Source organism: Thunnus maccoyii, chromosome 5 (assembly GCF_910596095.1).
Source record: "Thunnus maccoyii chromosome 5, fThuMac1.1, whole genome shotgun sequence".
Classification (NCBI taxonomy): Eukaryota; Metazoa; Chordata; class Actinopteri; order Scombriformes; family Scombridae; genus Thunnus; species Thunnus maccoyii.
In genome coordinates, this window is record NC_056537.1 from 21,153,717 (window position 1) to 21,173,432 (window position 19,716).

Sequence of the window (19,716 nt, forward strand, 5' to 3'; positions counted from 1 at the left end):
TTCGTTTTTTGTGAATACATGATAAATAGTATATGACTACTTTGTCTATTATTTTAATTGAAATATTATTTTTTCCAATACCTTCCATGTCATGTGACCCAGTGGTTCAAAAGCTATTTTAAAGTGCCTAATCACATGATCCACAGGGGCCACACCCATTCATATTAGTCATTAGTACTTTTTCAAATTATTAATAATATTTTTTCATGAATATTATTTGTTTTCAATAGCTTCAATGTCATGTAAACAACTATTGACCACAGTGTTTTATTTTTATTTCATTTGTGCACTGAAACATGACAGCACTTATGTATTATCTCGAATCTTGAGACTGTTGAGTCCTGCTCGACCATCCTCTCCATGACCCGCCCATCCACTGCTGCTGCCGGAGCCTGGTCAGGTGTTCGTGGTACAGCCACCTCAACTTTTGCTTTTGGAAGAACTGATTGGATTTTCGTGTCCGGACAAACACAATCAAGGCCATGCTCAGACGGATACTACAAATGGTAAGCTTCTGGGACAACAAAGTCAACCGTATCGCCTTTGTTTGGTCAAACCGAGTCCGTTTTTCGCTTGGGAGACACAGGCCTATCCTTTCTGTTTTTAATGCTGGAGACGCGCGTTTTATCAAGCGAGTGTGTTGCGGGTGGGCGGGGTACTGGTTTTTGAGCAAACGGAATTGATGGAATGGAAAAAACCCCACTACCTCGGGAGGTTGCAGTGAACATACCAAGCGCTCCACACAGCTAGCCGTTAGATGCTAACTCGGTTCGATTGACTGATGCTACTCTAGACAGGGATGTAGCAAGCTAGTACCTGTCTTTATAACGCAGTAGCAAACTAATTCGCTAACGTATCCATATTGTCAGGGTTAGTCGGTGAGGAACTCATCCCTAGCTAACGTAGTTTGTCACTGAATCATTTTATTATTAAGGTTTCCGTTAGCTAGCCATGTCATAGCATTGGGTTAATTCATCGTCCACTGCACACATGCTAACGCTGACGTCTCGTGTGAGCTGGCTCAACACAACATGAAAGATAATCATGCTCTTTAATTAATTAGGCTTATCATAATGTTAATGGTAGTATGGTCGTTTGGATAAATTACCAGCTTGTCACAAAAGTTACAAGTGGGAGGTTAGCTGCCTAGCTAGCTTTCTACGTAGGACTACATTTCCCACAAGGCACTGCTACATGCATCATTGTGTACACTTTGAAGTCTCGGCCAGTAAACTCAGGAAACTCCATCTCTAAACACCGTGCATTTAGGTCAGGGGTGATTAAAAGTCTGACCTGTAACATATACACACTTTAAAAACAAATGAAATTGAACTGTTGCCCTTTTTGCATCAGTGATCAATAACCTCAGTGTTAATTATTCACCCCAGTGTTGCCAACAACGCAATATTATAACGGGCGGAGGGTGTTTTAGGAAACAGTCTGATTAAAGAGGACTCATTGTCTAATAAACATCTGTCCTCCATGTGTTTGTGAACCACTGACTTTATTTATAATACAGTCTTGACTGTTGTAGTCTACTTTGCCAAGATAATGATTACAAATGCATTTTTATTACCTTTCAAACTTTCTCCGTCACCTTTGACCAGCAATGTGTTTGTACAGTGCAATACAGGCACAAATAAGGCTAACAGGCATGTTGTCAGCCTATTTCAAGATAGTATAATACATCTTTAAAAAGAAAAGATTACCTGTGTGAAATTAAATTCATTTTTACTTTTTTATTTTTATGGATATGAATATTATTTCCTTATTTGGCAAAGTCAGTGAAGTGCTAGTTAATGTTTGTGTAGGGTCAAAGGGTGTTCCATGATGCAAACCTTCAGCCCGCCTTCAAAGTGGTGTTTATCTAACCCTCCAATAGACTCTAGATGATACTGTTCGAAGCGCCTGTACCTACACACATACACACACAGCCACATATTGACCTCATTCATTCACGCAGACTATGACCAACAAAAACAAACCTTTTAGTGAATGGACCATTGGTGGTGCAGGGTTTGCTGCAGGTTTTTTAAAAATGAGGGAGACATCCTTGTGTTTTTGCTTCACGCCAGCGGACTGAGCTGATTTGAAGTCCTGTTTTACTTCAAAGAAGTTACAGGTTGTGTTATCTATTATAACCTGGCCAGTTGCCTGACATATAACCACATAGCATTTGTATGGCTGCTTTAATGTGTTTATGGAAACACTCTTAGGACACAGGTGAATAGTCCCTGTCATGAGACGTGGTGGTGACAGCACAGCATCATGCTGTGAGGATGTTTCTCTGCAGCAGGCCCTGGAAGCCTGCTGGAGAGAGACAGCAACCTCCCTTTACCCTTGCGCTCTTTACTTGCTCACATCTGGGTAAAAGTTGGATCAAGTGAACAATAATTACTTTTCAGAAAAGAACTATGAGGCTTCCCAGAGAAGAGGCCAATGCCCTCAGCAGAGTCTTGACTCACAAAAACAACTGCAGGGTCCAACTTATTAGACTTAAACACATTTCGTGTAAATGAATAGCTGCACTTTTAATGTTGTTGTGTTCTCCTTTCGGGTGTGTATTTATTTAAGACCGCTGTATCATAAAATAACAGCACTGCAGTATGTGGTGGTACCAGTTCCTCCAGCTCCCGAATGATGTCTGAAAACTACTTGGACGTTTTCCAGGATTCATTGTTTTACAACTTTGAATCACACTGAATGTAATTGAGCTTTACTGACACTGACTGAAAAACAGAAAAAAAAACACTGTCAGCAATTACAGCCTTCTATGTATGTGGCTAGATCAGTATCAGCTTTGCACATCTGGAAACTGGACAATTTTTCCCCTTTCAGCTTTTACAAAACTGCTCAAGTTCTCACAAGTTGCATGGAAACTGTGAGTGAACAGTAATTTTCAAGGCCTGCCAAAGTTTTCTGTTGGATTGGATTGAGGTCTTGACTCTGACTCGACCACTTCATGACATTAACATTTTTTTTAATCATTACTGTGCAGTTTTGGCTTTATTTTGGGGGATGTTGTCTTTCTGCAGGTTTCTTGCTGCATTTATTCTCTCCTTTGTTACTTGCTGCATTGTGTTACCATCCATCTGCTGCAGCTCAGCCAAGAAACACTCTCCATGGAGACCCTGACATTGAAGTTTGCATCAAAAAGACTAATTTTGGAAGACATCCACTTGATTTGACTAACTCATACGGCTGAAACCTCATTTTGTTTTAAAAAAATAATAACAATCTGGTCCTTCACTATCATTGTTTAACTGATTTTTTTTTTTAGGCAATTAAGTTATTAAACAAATGTAAAGTCTATTCTCTCTTCTTCTCTAGACTCCTGGGAAAGGAGGCTCCCAGAACGCAGAGTCAGAGCAGCCCAGCACAGACCTTAATCATGATCAAACCTCTGAGGTAAGGTTTTTTCTTCCTGCTGTAAAGTGAAACTGTCTGATCAGTTATTTTCACATGGTTGGTCCTCATAATGAACTTCTGTTTTTCAGGGCTTCATCTGTCCTCAGTGCATGAAATCTCACAACTCTGCGGAGGAGCTGTTCAAGCATTACCAGCTGTTCCATGATACCGGAGACCTTCCCGCTCATATGGCCCCCACAAGGTCTGATTGATATAAATATAATGTTTAATTATAACGTGACAAAGAGTCTGATCCCATCATACACTTGATAAAATGTTACGTTGTGTATTTGTGGTAACGTGCTCCTTCCTCCTTGTAGAGAAGACCTCACAATGTTACGGCAAGAGGTTCAGGACCTGCATGTTTCTCTCAAGGTATGATCAAGTTTTTTGAACTGTGACTGTGAGTGTTACAAATGTGTGTAAAGTGATCAGTTCATTCAAAGACGTGTGTGTGTGTTTTCTCACCATTAGGAAGAAAGATGGTTCTCTGGAGAGCTCAAGAAGGAATTAGACAAAGTCCAAGGACAACTGAAGCAAGTAATTCCTTCAAGATGTTTAATATGTATTATAGCAACAATGTCTTACTTTATTACTTAATAATAATATTACTGTATGGAAGAGTTTTCTAAGACATAATAGCAATGCTTACTCTTACTGTACATGCTCCTCTCTTTCCCTCGATTCCTCAGAACGAAGGACCCGTGAGCTCAGACGACTCAGGTAGCGGTACGTTACATTTCTAAATACACATGTAAAAGATACAGGAAAATGTTAATCGCTAACATGCGGCGCTCTTTTCTCAGCCCTAGAAAGGAAATTGAATGAATCGGAGACAGAAAAGTTCAACATCAAGCAGATGAAAGACCTGTTTGAGCAGAAGGCTGCCCAGCTGGCCACAGAGATAGTAGGTTAGTGTGGGACTGTGCAGCCCAGGAAACTGGGAGGCCTCTGTCTGTAGGGCAGCGTCACGAAACTACTCTTTTACTAGATCACAGTGAAGCTCAATCCATCCATTGTGTTTTATCCAGTCTCGCAGAAGTTATTGTTCTCTTTTTTTTTTTTTTTACAGTTTTTTGTGACGATGTCTTTTCCTCAAATCAGTTTTTTTTGTATGTTCAGATTGATATGAACAAGTGAGATATTTGTGCGTGTTTTGGATGTTATTAAATGGACGTTTTTTGACTTGTTGAATCTGACAGACTTAAAGTCCCGCTATGATGAGGAGAAAAGCTTAAAGGAGGCTGCTGACCAGAGGCTTGCCAAATTGACTGAACAACTGCAGAAAGAGAAGCAAGAGAACGAGAGACTCCAAACAGAACTGGTACGACACGCATTAAGTTTCCATTCTCTCCTCACCAGGCTTGAAACATACTTTTTCTATAGACCTTTCATGAATGTTGTGCTTTTGAGTAAGAGAGAATAACGTTGAATAGACACCATGAAATCGGGTTGGCTCTGAGCTGCGCGGCGGAAGAATCGACACAGCTCCCATCCAGACAGTCTGCTCACCGTTGTTATAGAAACGTGAAACAGAACTTCATCGAAATAATTTATATCTCTACACGTAAAAGTAGAGTTTCACACAAATGTAGGTTTGACGCCTTGTGTATTACATTATGATAGTTGCATTTATTGGGCTGTAGTCATAACTAAGAGGACCTAGTTTTGTTTTAACCTAATACTAAAAAGCCTGTTGGTCCCCTCTGTCTGCCTCTCTGTCCCTACGGCTCTGTTCTGCCCCCTAGCTGCAGCGACCGGGAGTGGAGGATGTAGAGGTACTGCAGAAGGAGCTGGTGCAGGTGCAGACGCTGATGGACCGCATGACACGTGAGAGGGAGGAAGAGTCCGAACGCCTCAAAAACCACTACGAGCAACTGCAGGCTAATTACACTACCTCAGAGGTGAGGGGGGGGAGCACATCTTCACCTGTGACTGATTCTCGATAAAACTTTCTCCCAACGTCCTGCAACATAAGCTCTCCCATCACTAGATTATCTGTAAGATAATGTGAAATACAGTATATTTTAGTTTTTAGGCAGGACAGCAGGATTCTTATTTAAAAATTACTAAAAATAATTTATGAGGTAGTTCCTATTTACTGTAGTCATCTTAGACCAGATGGCTTTTTGCCTGTTTCTCATTAATTAATGCATGGTGAATAATTCAGCCTCATCTCCTGCATTTTGGATCCCAGAAGGAGAGGAGTATTTATAGGGCTCCATCAGGCAGCTCCAGGCCCTCGCTCTGCACATCTCTGCAACATATCTCAAAAGACAGTTTCATATTCATTTACACTGAGAAACGACAGTGTGACTGAAAATTGTCTGGTATTTGATTTCTTGATGGAGCTCAGGATTTTAATTAGACTGCAAGTAGTCTGACGAGATAGTTGTAATATCTTGAGGTTTAAATTCCACAGTATGAGCATGCCTAGTCTTCCAGCACATGTCAGCATGGTATCTGAAATATAAGGCAACACTTAACATTATATTCAGGCTTATGCACTGTCTGCCCCTGCAAAATACACAGCAAAAAAACACATCAACCCCACTTTTGTATACAAATACTCTGCTTAATGCTGCCACAGAAGGAAGTCGTCACTATTAAATGCAGTAAATTTGTGATAAATCCGACTATTTATTCTCTCAGCAGCATCATGCTCTGTGTTGCAGATTGGCCTCTTGCTGTCGTATTGTGATTTACCTTTTGTCTGTGTCTCTCTTTCCCTCCCCTTCTTCTTCTACTTCTCACATACTGTATCCCTCTCCGACACTCACTATTTCTTCAAGATTCGTAAACTGGAGGTAAAAACGCGTTTCGAGTTTGTCTTGAATTCGGTTTCATCTTTTTGAGTTTCTTTAAGTTTAAGAAGTTTTTCAGAAATCTTGTTGTTTTGTTTTGTTTTTTTTTTCTATCAATGTGCAACCTCTTTATGTTTTTGTGCGACTGAAGCCTGGTTGTTACTATTTTTTGTTTTTTTTTCTTTTTTCTTTTTTTGGTTATGTTGTATGTTTCAGTTCTTTGATTACACACTAAATGCTGTGACTTTTATGTGTCTGTCAATATTATATTCTAGATGACCATATCCCAACTGAAAGCAGAGCTGGAGAAGGGTCCACAGGAAGCAGCCGTCTATACGCAACAGATCCACCAGCTGCAGAGCAATCTGAATAATTTGCAACAGCAAAGCCAGGTAACACACACACACACACACACACACACACACACACACACACACACACACACACACACACCACTAGAAATAAAACAACTACAGTTATTATAGTCATTTGACAGTTTTTATAATTCTGAACAGATTACAGCAGACACAAATATAAAATATTGTGTAGAATTACTTTTACCTCAGTAATGTTAACAAGCCTTGCCAGCTGTCCCTCAAGTACAGAGCACGCCATCTCAGTTTCTGTAAACCTTCCTCTGTTGCTCGGCATCAGATTCAGGCGCGCTCACAATGCCCTGCTGTCACCAGCCTTCTTTGGCAACCGAGACATGTTGACAAAAATCACACGCAGCTCTATAATTAAACCAGCAGGGGGGGATCTCTGCCATGCCAGCTCTCCTACTTGGGGTGAAATACAATCACAGGTAGCTGCATTGGTGCAATGGGAATAGGGGGACGAGGGACACAGTGTTTCTGCCAGTGATTAAATCCTCGCACATCAGGTGCTCTCCCAAGGCCAAGTAGGTTTTCTGATAGCAGGAGGATTACAGAACTGGATCTTCAATTTGAAGACCCACCCCACGCTTCTCCTCGCAACAGGATACCCTGATAGACCTGATACAGATGAGAATAGAGACAAAAGTAATGGAGCAGACAGTGACATAGAGAGGATCAAGACAGGCAAACGACCAACGCAGGGTTTCATTGGTCTGTAGCCCCATAATCAGAGAGGAGTGGCAGAGAGCCTCGACAGTGACACAAGAGAAGGACCGCAATGAGTCTGAGGGATGAACAAAAGAGGTTGGGAATAAACACAAAGTCTCTAGAGAGGGTTGTTAATGTTGCCCAGCTGCTGCGGTGGACCGGGAGCCAGCAGAGGTTTACTGGACATCTGTGATGTCCAGGAGTCCTGTCACACTCCCTAGTTAGCAGCACGCGGCAACTATTAACAACATTTTGTTCTTTATCACCCTGTTGCCAAGTTTACTGCCAGAGCTTACACCAGGGCAAATGTTGTACACATACCATGTTATTCCAAGTCCTCTGTCGTAAAACTTTCCCCTAGAAATGCCATACCACACTTTACTCTGGAGTGTTTTTCTAGAGCAGGGTGACTGTTTTTTTCCATAGCTTATATCACACGTGGTGTTCGTGCTTAGTTGCAGCTCCTATCACGCTAACTGTTTAATTTAGAAAAGACAGATGTTCCAGCATGGCTTAATTCATGCCTCATACAATCATTTATCAGCCTTTGAAGCACTGTCAGTCTTCATGAGTCATGAGACACTTTATCCTAAATAAACATTAGAAAACAACGTTTTTTTTTTACTCGATCCTGTTTAGTAACATCTTGCACTCTTGTATTTCCCAAACATCTGTGTAGCCAGTATTCATGTGATCCATGTTAACGTGTCCTCCCCGCTTTCTTCAGAGCCTGTCTGAAAAGCTGGCACATAAGGAGAAAGAATATCAGGAGCTGGAGGAGTGTCTGGGGGCTGAGAAGGCTGCTAAGAAAGGAGTCCAGGACAGCTTGAGGGAGAGGGAGCAGGAGGTCCAAGAGCTCCAGGCTCGGGCCACCGGGGCCGAGACGTCCCTGCAGAAGGCCCAGACAGAGCTTGGAGAGAAAGCTGAGGAGGCGGCCAAGTTGAAGAGTGAGATTGCGGAGCTGGAAGTGAAGCATGCGGAGCTGAAGGTTGAGAGGAAACAGTTGGAGCAGCAGAGGGAAGAAAAAGAGAGCCAAGGTGCTCAGCAGCAGACTGAGATCGGTCAGGTGAGTGTGACCCAAACAGACTAGATACATTTAATAAGGACTATAATGACTTTATTCTAATAATGTGAAATATATATTAAGTGCAGGTGTCTCCATCTTAATCGTCACTGTTCTCTCTGCTCTTTCGTAGCTGCACGCCAAACTGCTGGAGGCAGAGAGGCAGCTTGGCGAGGTGCAAGGTCGTCTGAAAGAACAGAGGCAGCTGTCTGGGGAGAAACTAAAAGACCGCGAGCAGCAAGCAGCCGACCTGCAGCTCAAGCTCTCCCGTGCTGAAGAACAGGTAGGCATCAGATGAAATTTTAATGATTGCTGCAAGGAAACTAAATTAATGTGATAGAGGAGACAGAGCATCTGTACAAAAATGTGTCTGAGGTTAAATTGTGCATTGTAAGATATAATATACGCTTTAAAATATGTGAATATAGTTTACATTTATCATCTCTGTAGATGATTGATTAAATTATACAGAAACAGAAAGATGTTTGACTAGTAGGTGAAAATGCATTGAGGTTTATTATAAAAAATTGATCAGAGTTTAGAGATTAGAGTAAAATCGTCTCTTTTGTTCCTTTTCAGATGAAGGAGAGCGCCGGTAAGAACACAGACCTGCAGCACCAGCTGGAGAAAGCCAAGCAGCAGCACCAGGAGCTGCAGGTGCTGCAGCAGAACACCAATGGCAAACTGCGTGAGGCACAGGTACTGGTCACAAAAAAAACCCTCACATCTGAAGCATTGATAATGACATTCATAAAACCAAGAGAGGCTTTATATTCATCTCCAGTTGTCATATGGAATTACATGTGGCATACACACATCATGAACTTTCAACTGATGTCGTTATAATGGCAAAATATGTGTGTGTGTAGATAAATGGGTGCAGTCTATGTATTGCTTTTAGACCATTCCCCATGACGTATATACACAACATAAAACTTATAATACTTCTGCTGTGCTGGTTTGCCCTCGTGCTGTAGAACGACTTGGAGCAGGTGTTGCGTCAGATTGGAGATAAGGACCAGAAGATCCAGAACCTGGAGGCTCTGCTGCAGAAGAGCAAGGACATAGTGAGCCAGCTGGAAGCCGAGAGAGAGGACTTGTGCGCCAAGATCCAGGCCGGGGAGGGTGAGACGGCTGTGCTCAACCAGCTAAAAGAGAAAAACCATGCACTACAAGAACAGGTGCATGAACACACACGTGTACTGCTGTAGTACTGTTGACCTACTAAAACCTGCTATGTAGATTAAAAAGTAGCCAGTTGGTTACCACAATAATGATGGGGAATAATTGGTTATCGCTTATAACATTTTTCTGTTTATGGGGAATTTAAAGGTAACACAGTTGACAGACAAACTGAAGAACCAGTCAGAGAGCAACAAGCAAGCCCAGGATAACCTACACGAGCAGGTCCAGGAGCAGAAAACCCTGCTGCGTTCAGCCCAGGACCGAGCCCACACCCTGGAGACTTCAGCCACTGAACTCACTGCCCAGCTCGCAGACAGCAAAGAGAAAGTGGCCCAGCTGGACTCTCAGGTAAGGCATCTATACAAGCACCTCTGTGTAATATACTGTAGATTCAGGTATACGTATAGTTGGATTATTGATGATGTTCAGCTGTTTGTTCTACAGAGTACATTGTATTTTTTGATCATGAGAATGTCTTTGTTGGTCTGTTTTCCTTTAGCTGAAGGCAAAGACTGAGATGTTGCTGTCTACAGAGGCAGCTAAGGCTGCACAGAAGGCCAACCTGGAGAACAACCTGGAGACTGCTCAGCATGCACTGCAGGACAAGCAGCAGGTTAGCTCATTCTTTGGACCGATGATGTTGAAAATTGACTAAAATGCAGTGTCCCTTATTATGTATCCTATTTCTTAAGAGTGGCTTGGCTTTGATTTTATAAATATATGTGTAACAAGTCATTCCTTGACTTGTCTGTGTTGTTCTCTTCCATTTCCCTCTTTTTCCTTTTTTTTTTTTTATGTTGCACCCTCTCTGACCGTCTTGTGTAGGAGCTGAATAAAGTTCAGAAGAAGGTGGAGGAGAAGGCTCAAAGGCTCAAGGAGAGACAGGAGCAGTGCATTCAGCTGGAAGCCAGTCTGAAGGAATGCAAAGACAGACTTCTGGCCTCAGAACAGCGTATAGAGCAGCTGGAGGGGCTCAATAAGGTTTGTTTTGAGTCTTTATTGTGAATGCCTGCCACTGAACTGCAATAGCATGCAAGTGTTGTTGTTTTTGTTTTATGTGATAGCTGCTGTAACATTGAAATTTCCTTTTGGGGATAAATAAAGTGCTCTATCTATCTATCCATGTATACCATACCTTAGACTTAAATATGGATGCCCAGCAATCTGTAGGGTCCATTTGGCCTACATTTTTGAATGCCCTGTGTAGGCACAAATTGAGTTTTTTATAAACTAAGATGCTGTTTTAATCTGACAGAAATTGGAGACACAGGTGGGGGAGGTGCAGGCCACACGGGATCAGGCGCAGCAGGAAGTGCAGAAGCTGCAGAAGGAGGGGTCAGAGATTAAGCGCAAAGCCAAGGAGCTGCAGCGCTCACTGGAGACTGAGATAGCAGGGTGAGAAAAAATATACTGGTGTGTTGGACTTGATAAACATATGATTAAATATCAAAATGTAACTAACCATCTTTAACTGTGATTCAAGGTGCCAGTATTTTGTATTCTTGTTTGTTTCATTATATTTTAACATATTACAGTACCCTAAATACAGCATATATGTCTTTCCACTGTTTAGGGCTTCAACACTACAAGAGGAATTAAAGCAAAAGGCAACTACTTTGAGTGACACCCAGCAGAAGCTGGAGCGCTGCGAGCAGGAGAAAGCTGCTCTCAAGGTGAATCTGGACAAGGTGACTGAGGAGGGGAAGGCTCAGCATGCAGAGCTGGACAGGAAAGCTCAGAGCCTGGCTGCAGACTTACTAAAGGCCCAAGAGGAGAAAGAGACTCAAAAGAAGGAGCTTACATCCACTCAGGAGAGCCTGGGCAAGGCAAAAAAGGCGCTGAAAGAAAGTCAGAGTCAACTGGACACTGAGAGGAAGAGCCATAAGTCAGCCATGGAGGAGAAGGTCGGTTCAGTAAAATGCTCTCAGCGACAAACGTCAACATAATTTCTTTCCTTGTGGAAATTTTTCTTAACAAATAGCCCCCTAATTACAACACCAGTGCATCAATCTGTATGTAAAAGGTCGTCTAAACAATATTAATCTTGTTTTAATCCTCAGGAAAAGTCAAATGAAAAGGCCAAACAGGAGCTTCTGAAGAATAATGAGGGCATCACCAAGGCAATGAAAGAATCTAAAGAGCAGTTGGAGCAGATGAGAGAGGTAAGCTTCCTAAAAAACGGAGATGATTGCACGATGAAGCATGATTTGTTTTAAATGCAACACCTGAACAACTGTTGTCTGTCTACAAATGTCAGGCAGAGAAAAAGTTGAAAGCGCAGCTGGCCTCACTGGAACAGCAGCACTCAAAGACTCAGGAGGTGCTGAAGGAAAAGGAGAATGACTTGGAGAAGGTGCGGGCACAATTTAAGATGACCCAGGGGTCCTTTGAAGAGGAGATGAAGAAAATGACAGGCAAAGTAGCGGAGTTACAGGAAGTCAATGTCAAGAAGGTAAGTAGCATTCCCAACTACAGTTACAAACATGCTTTTTGTACTGTGAGGACATAGTTATACATATAATGATCTTAAGACCTAAAATGTGTTAAGTGTATAAATTTGTGTATTTGACTCTCATCTCCAGGCAGAGGAGGAGAGCAAGCTGAAGGAGCAGGTGTCAGGGCTCAGCCAGGAGCTGGCCTCTGAGAGGAGCCGGACTGCAGAGCTGCAGAAGACCTTAGAGCAAAGTCAGGAAAGCTTCACCAAGCTACAGTCTGACTTCTATGGCAAGGAGTCCGAGGTCTCTGCCCTGCGTCAAGACCTCAAAGTAGGTTCATGCAGTGAGGAACCGCTTCAATTTAAAGCTGCTTTACTCAATATTTTTATATTAAAAATGGATGAAATGACTCTTTGACAAAAATTGACAGAGAATTATCACCTGAATATGCGGGGCCCCCTCAGCTCTGTGGGACATTTTAGTGTCTTTCAGCTCATTGTTTTGGTTTTCCGGCCAGAAACATGACTCCAAATGAATGCTAATGTCGCTACATATTTGCTGGATGTGTAAACAGACAACCTAATTTTTTTCAACTTCCTACAAAATTGTAGCACAAGCTCTTCTCAGATGTTTCTACAAGACAGATTTCGATTAATTCTTAAGTGACTTTTGACCTTTCTCTGTCTGTAGGTGTCAGAGGAGAAGCTAAGTGTGACCCAGGAGGAGCTGGCTGCTAACAGGACCCATCAAACAGGTTTAGAGGCTCAGATCCAGGAACTGAAGGCGGGCCGGGCCTCTCTGGAGCAGGAGCTCACCAAACGGGATCAGAGGCTCCAACAGACGGAAAAAGCCCAGAAGGAGCTGCAGAAACAACAGGTCAGACAACATGATTAACACGCATATACGTAAACACTTACGTGACTCAATGTGATTAGGTTCATATATTCTAAATTGTGGCTACTCCCTCAGGGTCTAGTTAAGGAGGAACTGGAGAAGGAGAGGGCCAATGTGGAGGAGCTGAACAAAGCCAAGAGTGTCCTGGAAAAGAACAACACCAGACTGACTTCAGAGTTAAAGGAACTAACAGAGAGGAGCGAGAAGGTCAGTTAGTTTTCATGATAATCAAAACATACAACATGTCTTTTAATTTAAACAGGAAAAGAGATGCTGAAAATCAAAATGTAGCTTAGAAAAATCATGCAAGTGTTAAGAGTCTGGGATAATATAGAGACTGACTGCCATTATATGTCCCATACTGCCCCCCATGACCTGCTTCCCATGCATGTGTCTTATGTAAACAGCTTAACTCGGGGATACTGCAGGTCATCAGGGCCTCATACTTCAAAGGTATAGCTGAGCATGCTTGAGTCGACAATGTGACATGAGCCTGGATTTTTCAGTTCTTCAAAGCTGTCGTAAAATGTATCTAAAGCTGTTGTCGTAGCAATAACGTCTTAAACTTAAACCCGCTCAAGCCTTTAGAAGTTTAACCCCATCCATGACCTCATATTCACATTTGAGATAAGTGTCTCTACCAACCGTTATGCTTCTTGTTTGCATATCTGTTGATTTTTTTCAGGAGCTGGGTGAGTTGCGGGAAGCCAAACAGCTGTTGATCCAGCAGAAACTGGAGCTGCAGGGTCAGGTGGAGGTGGCACAGGGTGCCCTTGAGAAGGAGCAGAAGGAGCACCAGGCCACCAGGGACAGCAGGAGCCAGAGAGAGGAGCAGCTCCTCGCCAAAACCAAGGATGTCCAGGATCAGCTGGTAGGCTATTCTAATAAATCCCACCAAATGAAGCTTAAATGAGGAGCTAAAGTGTCATTCACTCTCCTTTTGATTCCTCTTTTTGTGACATGATCTTTGCGTCCCTCTAAAAGGTGGCAGAGAAACGAGCCAGAGAAGAGCAGGTGAAACGCGGGGAGGAGGCAGAAGCTAAGATGAGCGTTCAGGTGACGGCTCTGAATGAAAATGTGGCCACGCTGAAGAGGGAGTGGCAGGGCAGCCAGCGGCGGGTCAGTGAACTGGAGAAGCAGACGGATGAGCTGAGAGGAGAGATTGCTGTGCTGGAGGCCACCGTCCAGAACAACCAGGACGAGAGACGTGCTCTTTTGGAAAGGTGTGTTGATGTTGTTTCCCATTCAACAACATGTCATCCTCCCACAGTCAGATTATTGAAATGAACCACATCCAGTTTTCTCCAAGGTCACCAGAAGTTTCTTGTGTTGAGCTTTTGAAGAATGAGGTTTTCCAAAGTATCTAACACATCCTTTTAAAACAAACTTTTGCCTTAAGTTCCAAGTCAAAAATATATTATAAGACTGACAACATTATACCTTTTGGTTGTCTTGAGTCTTTTATCACAGCTGAAAATGTAAAATCTATCAACCTCCAGACAGATTAGTCACCCTGAGCTGCTGAACGTCGCTTCAGGGACATTTTGCCCACATCTCTCCTACAACTTCAAATTCACTCATTTACAGTCTTAATTTTTAATGAACTTCATTTCCCTGTGCATAACAAATGATAATTAAATATGAAACTGATCTCATGCTAGGTCTATTAACGGCTGCTGCACTGCCCCCAATCACCACCACAACAGAGAAGGAAAATAGGAATTGGCAGACATCAAGGACGGCATCAGCATGTCAAACGTGGATACACTGATAATACATAAGCGACAAGACGTTCATCAGGATATAAATAGCAGATCAGGAAAGGCTGACTTCAGTATTACTGAGCAGGTTTAAGGATGTATTTGGCCAATTTCCATGTGCTTTATTAAATTCCTGCTGTGATATTGCACATGTAGGGAACAACACTGTTCTGCACTATTAATAGTTAAATATTAGATCTGTACGATTATTTAAAGAAAATGAATCTACACAAAATGTTTGTTACATCACCTGCAGACATGAATTTCTGAGAAAATAAATGACGGTTACAGCAACTATCAGACAGCAGCACTGCGCTAAATAACGCTACTTGTCAGAGTACATTCTGTGAAAGAGAAGAGCACCTAATTTCCAAGTCTTATTAATTAATAGCGGATAGCTGCTGACACACCTTGCACACACAGCTGCTAGAGCGCAGGTGTGTGCAGCTTTTGATATTCATTCCTTTTTGTACTCTTATCTATAAAAGCACCACGGACGAGTAACTCTTGAAAACACGTGTTAAGATTCCACTCACGTTAATTTAACATCTTGAGGTTGAGTTTAAGTGTAGTTAAGCGCTGTTTTGACTTGTCTTGAGGTGAAGAGGTGCGACGCGTTTAGTCACAATATTGAATTCAAATGAGACAAATACACCTGTTAACAATAGAGAGCTTTGGCAGCACAGACTGGCGGTAAATAAATTCACCCAGAGGACATCATCTTCATTCCCGTAAGCACTGAGCGCTGAAATTATTAATTAACAAACCGATTAAGCAGCCAGCCAAGTAGAGTAGTGGCGGTGAGAAATTCCCCTGAGCCTCTCATTATTGTGCACACAAGTCATCAGTGTTGTTGTGTTTTCAGGTGTGTGAAGGGCGAGGGTGAGATAGAGAAACTGCAGGCCAAGGTGTTGGAATTGAGGCGGAAGCTCGACGACACGACAGCGGCCATGCAGGAGCTGGGCAGAGAGAACCAGTCGCTCCAGGTCAGTCCTGAAAACACTGGGCGTCTTGTTAAAGATGTACAATGAGGAAATATTGGAGGGGGGAAAAAACACTATAGTACAGCTACCTCCTGCTACCTCCAACAGTTTGTCTTAGGTTTTCTTGCACATACACATGTTAATAAACGCTCAAATTTCTCTCTCCGTTGGTCTTCAGATCAAGCAGTCGCAGTCTCTCACCAGGAAGTGGGCCGAGGATCACGAGGTACAGAACTGTATGGCCTGTGGGAAAGGCTTTACCGTCACCGTCAGGAAGGTAAGAAATTAAGTTTTATGTTCTGCCAGACGACAAGACACTATTATTTGTCTGCTTTTAATAACGTCGTGTCTCTCCTTCTCCCCTGTGAATATCCAGCATCATTGCAGACATTGCGGAAACATTTTCTGTGCCGAGTGTTCGGCCAAGAACGCCCTCACGCCGTCCTCTAAAAAGCCAGTACGGGTCTGTGAGACGTGCTTCGAGGAGCTCCAAGGCTGATTTCCCCCTGCTCATCTCCTTCCCCCCCCCCCCCCCCAACACCCCTTCACCCCTCCCCTCCTTCCCTTCCCCCTACCTGCTCCAGCGGACAGAAGAAGGCGCGTCTTTGTCGCATTTAATGTGCACTATAAAGGACAGACCCATTGCAAAGACCCTCCACCTGCATGTGACTTCTGGCTCTGGTGTGGAGGGGGGGGTTTATGAGCTCAGTAAAGGGTTTTATTGCAGAGACATCAGAGCCATGTGATGGGATAGAGTGGGGTTTGGTTGGGATTGTCTGTATCTGTTTTTGTGCCTTTGCTACTCCTGTGGACTGCCAGAGAGCGGAGACAGAGAGAACTAAACACCATCCATCTCTTTTACGTTCATATTCACATCTGCATTGTTGTTTGGCATCATTGGCGACGGCGAGGTGGCTGCTTCGTGAGTTTGTAAAATGTTCAGCATCAGTTGTCAGGAGGTGTAAAGTCAGTGTGACACTGCAAGAGTGAACTGGGAGGGAAGTAAATATTGTAATAGTGATGTTGAAAATCACTGCTGCCCCACAAAGGTAAATGCAAGTAACTCTTTTGTCAAAAAAAAAATCTGTAAAAGTATTAATAAAGAAATAGAAATTCAGATTTTTGTAGCAAGGAAGTTAAAATCAAGTGATCAGTAAATGCAAACTTTTTTTTTTCATATAATTAATACATTTAACTGGCATACTGTGATTAATATGTGTAATACAAATTTGTCATATGAATACTAAGGTTATATTTACAACTTGGCCTCATATTATCTGCATGAATTACATGCTATTAATGGTTCATTTGGCCCAAAAAACAAAGCTACAAAAGTGTGTTTGTATATCAGCTGATGTTTGTGAACAGGATTTCATTGATATATAAAGTAGAGATTTTAAGTTCATGTGGGTAAAGAGCACTAGATCTTTTGGAGAATATTGTACAGTATAGATAGCTAAAGGGAAGTAACTACAGCTTGAGATTTTAAAGGTCAAAAGTAATTTTTGTGGGGGGGGATTATAAATCGTCAATTGTGAAATTACTAACCTAAAGAAAACAATTCAGCAACCGTTTTGTGCACCAGCCGTTTTCTGTACGAGTCTTGAATTAATGTGTAACCCCAAATCGGTTACTGCATGTTGCCTTTGTGTGGCAGAGTGTTTGTTTATGTGTTGAAATTAATGTATTCAGCCTATTTCATGACCAAAGAATGTCTGCAGCAGGAATAGAGACGAGAGGAAAAGCCCTGAGTTTGTTTCATATATCAGTGTTTTTATCTAAGCGTCTCTTTTGAAAGCTTTTGAGTTTTTAAACCACAGGGTTCAACATTTTAATCTTGAACACAGCATGTATGACGATCTGAGAGGCTTTTTTTTTTTTTTAATGTACAGTTGGATGTTTTTTTTGCTGTGCCACATTTCTCTTTACATGCTAATTTCTGCAAAAATTGTGGTGCTTTCTGCAGACTGGTGATGCAGTCATTGAAGGTGCCTGCATGTTTGTTTGTTTGTTTTTAAAATTTTTTTTTCCTGCTGCTTGTCTCCACTCAACAGCACTGACTACTGCTGGAGCTGTGTATGTGTGTATGCGTGTGCGTGTGTATGCGTGCTCTGCTTTGAAGCAATAACTGTGGCTGCGTGTGATGTTGCTGTAACAAGAGCGTGTGTATTAGTGTGTGTACACTTTAGGCCCTGCTGTGTTGTCTGCCTGAGATGCACTGTACGAATGTCGGCTGCTCGGAACCTCAGTATCTCTCCGGCACGTTATTCGGGGACGTCGGTGCTGATTTCAGGTGCTGGTCGGTTCTCTGTTCAACCTGTCTGCAGCTGAGAACACTGTAAAAGTTAATTCCTCCTTTGTATAATTTATAATTGCTGTCAAGTTGTCAGATATTGGTAAGATCTTTTTGTCTTAAGACTGGAGCAGGCTATAACACTGTAAGCCAGACGACAACGCAGACTGTTCTGGCAGTTTTTTTTTTTTTTTTTTTTCGTTTTATCTTCAGACTTATCAAATGAGCTCTTTATGCTTGTACGCTCATTGCAAAAGAATGTCCATCTCAGCTGCAAAAGCTCTCGACACCACCTGTCTCTTTTTTGCATTGCATTGGTTTTGTTATGTCTACCTCAGATTGGCACAGGAAAAGCACTATTTCTAAACCTTAGAGATCACAAATATTGTATCATTGCCTGGATTTGGTCAAGAATTTGTGATCTATCAAGTTGTACAGACCCTAAAACCTAGAGAGATGATTTGCACCTTATTATATTCTGGGCTCGTCAGTATGAGAACCCAGCCACAAACGTAGGACCACCAACTTTATACAGGCTTCAGCATTTCTAGCCCCGATGTACTTAAACTGCTCATTAATATTAAGGCTGACATAATTATCTTTGTAAATGTTTGTAATGAAAGAGAAAAAGGAAATATATAACACTTGTGGATGTAGAAACATGACAACAGTGAAACTGTGTGTGGATTCATCGGTCTTACTCATTTTTACAAAATGGCACCACAGACCTGTACACACTGAATTGTGGCTTGCTTCGTGTTGCTGTCAGTTATCATGCATGATGACTTAACTGGCCTGTGGCTCGCACCTTTTCTTCATTTGTCATTATTCGGTGGTTGTGAAGGTGTGCCTTAGGCCGACGTCTTGTACGTCTCCGCTCACCATTAGCGGCGAGCGGCGACAAGCACCGTGCACTGTCAGGGTGACCTCTGTCCACCTGAAGGGACGAGATTTAAAAAAAAAATGGCATTTATGTTCACATGCACCAGTTGATTTTTTTTTTTTTTTTTTTAAATTCAGCATCATGACGAACCTAAATAAAACCTACAGTATGTTTCTATTTTCTTGGTGGTGTTTGTTTGTTTGTTTATTTATTTATTTGTTTACAGACATGAAACAAGACTCTCACAGCCCAGGAAAGTTTGTGAATTTAAGAAATGCATAAGGCCTCTAAATATGAATAAATTGCATCGTATATTTTAATAAATATAGCAACCAAATTCATCAATAACATCTTTCTGGAATGAATTATACATTTTAATTGTGAGTTTGTGCATCAAGTCATTCTTGACTTTGGAAACATCAGTTGATGAAATAACAGCTCCATATAATAGTTTAGTATATAACAGCTGTTCTGGAGCTTTTGACCATATCACATGATCTTTAGCATATTGAGCTTGTTCAGTAATGTAGATGTTCTGAGCGTTTCAAGGACTTCTTATGAAGCAACTGAGCAAACTCATCTTCCGATGAAGACTGTGATATTCTTAAAATCACATAATGCTCTTAACTCTTACATACGCTTAAAACTGTTCTTTTAGCTGGAAATTTTAAGGATTTTTCCAAAGTGACCTAGAATATACAAAAATGTAATTTTTTTTTTTTTAAATTGTGAGGCTGATACACATTTTTATACATACTATAGAGAGTATTCCAGTTTAAATTTGACCCATATTTATTCAAAAATCACCTTTAAAAAATGTTTGCATTCTTCACAAATTAATAAAATTCATTAAAATCATGATGGCTGTTATGTTGTCCTGTTTTAGGTCAAATAAGACAATAATATAGTGTGATTGTGAGTTT

The 19,716-nt window shown here is 41.8% G+C and overlaps 1 protein-coding gene across 2 annotated transcripts; it reads left to right on the top strand.

Annotated features, from left to right (window-relative positions):
* Positions 1 to 296: 296 nt before the first annotated feature.
* eea1 (early endosome antigen 1) lies at positions 297 to 18,970 on the top strand. 2 transcript variants are annotated; one of them, XM_042412094.1, is made up of 29 exons: positions 297 to 506; positions 3,331 to 3,408; positions 3,498 to 3,610; positions 3,729 to 3,783; positions 3,883 to 3,948; positions 4,101 to 4,137; positions 4,215 to 4,319; positions 4,611 to 4,732; positions 5,157 to 5,312; positions 6,488 to 6,604; positions 8,025 to 8,363; positions 8,494 to 8,643; positions 8,940 to 9,059; positions 9,338 to 9,541; positions 9,693 to 9,893; positions 10,045 to 10,158; positions 10,371 to 10,526; positions 10,801 to 10,940; positions 11,119 to 11,449; positions 11,606 to 11,707; positions 11,803 to 11,997; positions 12,128 to 12,310; positions 12,671 to 12,856; positions 12,950 to 13,081; positions 13,560 to 13,745; positions 13,859 to 14,097; positions 15,500 to 15,620; positions 15,796 to 15,894; positions 15,994 to 18,970. In XM_042412094.1, exons 1-29 carry the CDS (start codon positions 483 to 485, stop codon positions 16,114 to 16,116), a joined length of 4,194 nt encoding a protein of 1,397 aa, XP_042268028.1. In that variant the 5' UTR covers positions 297 to 482; the 3' UTR covers positions 16,117 to 18,970. The 2 variants fall into 2 exon arrangements, with proteins under 2 accessions (XP_042268028.1, XP_042268029.1); XM_042412095.1 differs by having other exon boundaries at positions 4,101 to 4,131.
* Positions 18,971 to 19,716: the final 746 nt, after the last annotated feature.

Bases quoted from the DNA above. Each gene is read 5' to 3' on its own strand.
- eea1 (XM_042412094.1), top strand. From the start codon at position 483: ATGCTCAGACGGATACTACAAATG. The intron at 5,313-6,487 runs GTGAGGGGGGGG...ATTATATTCTAG, and splicing joins CTAATTACACTACCTCAGAG to ATGACCATATCCCAACTGAA. The intron at 10,527-10,800 runs GTTTGTTTTGAG...TTAATCTGACAG, and splicing joins AGCTGGAGGGGCTCAATAAG to AAATTGGAGACACAGGTGGG.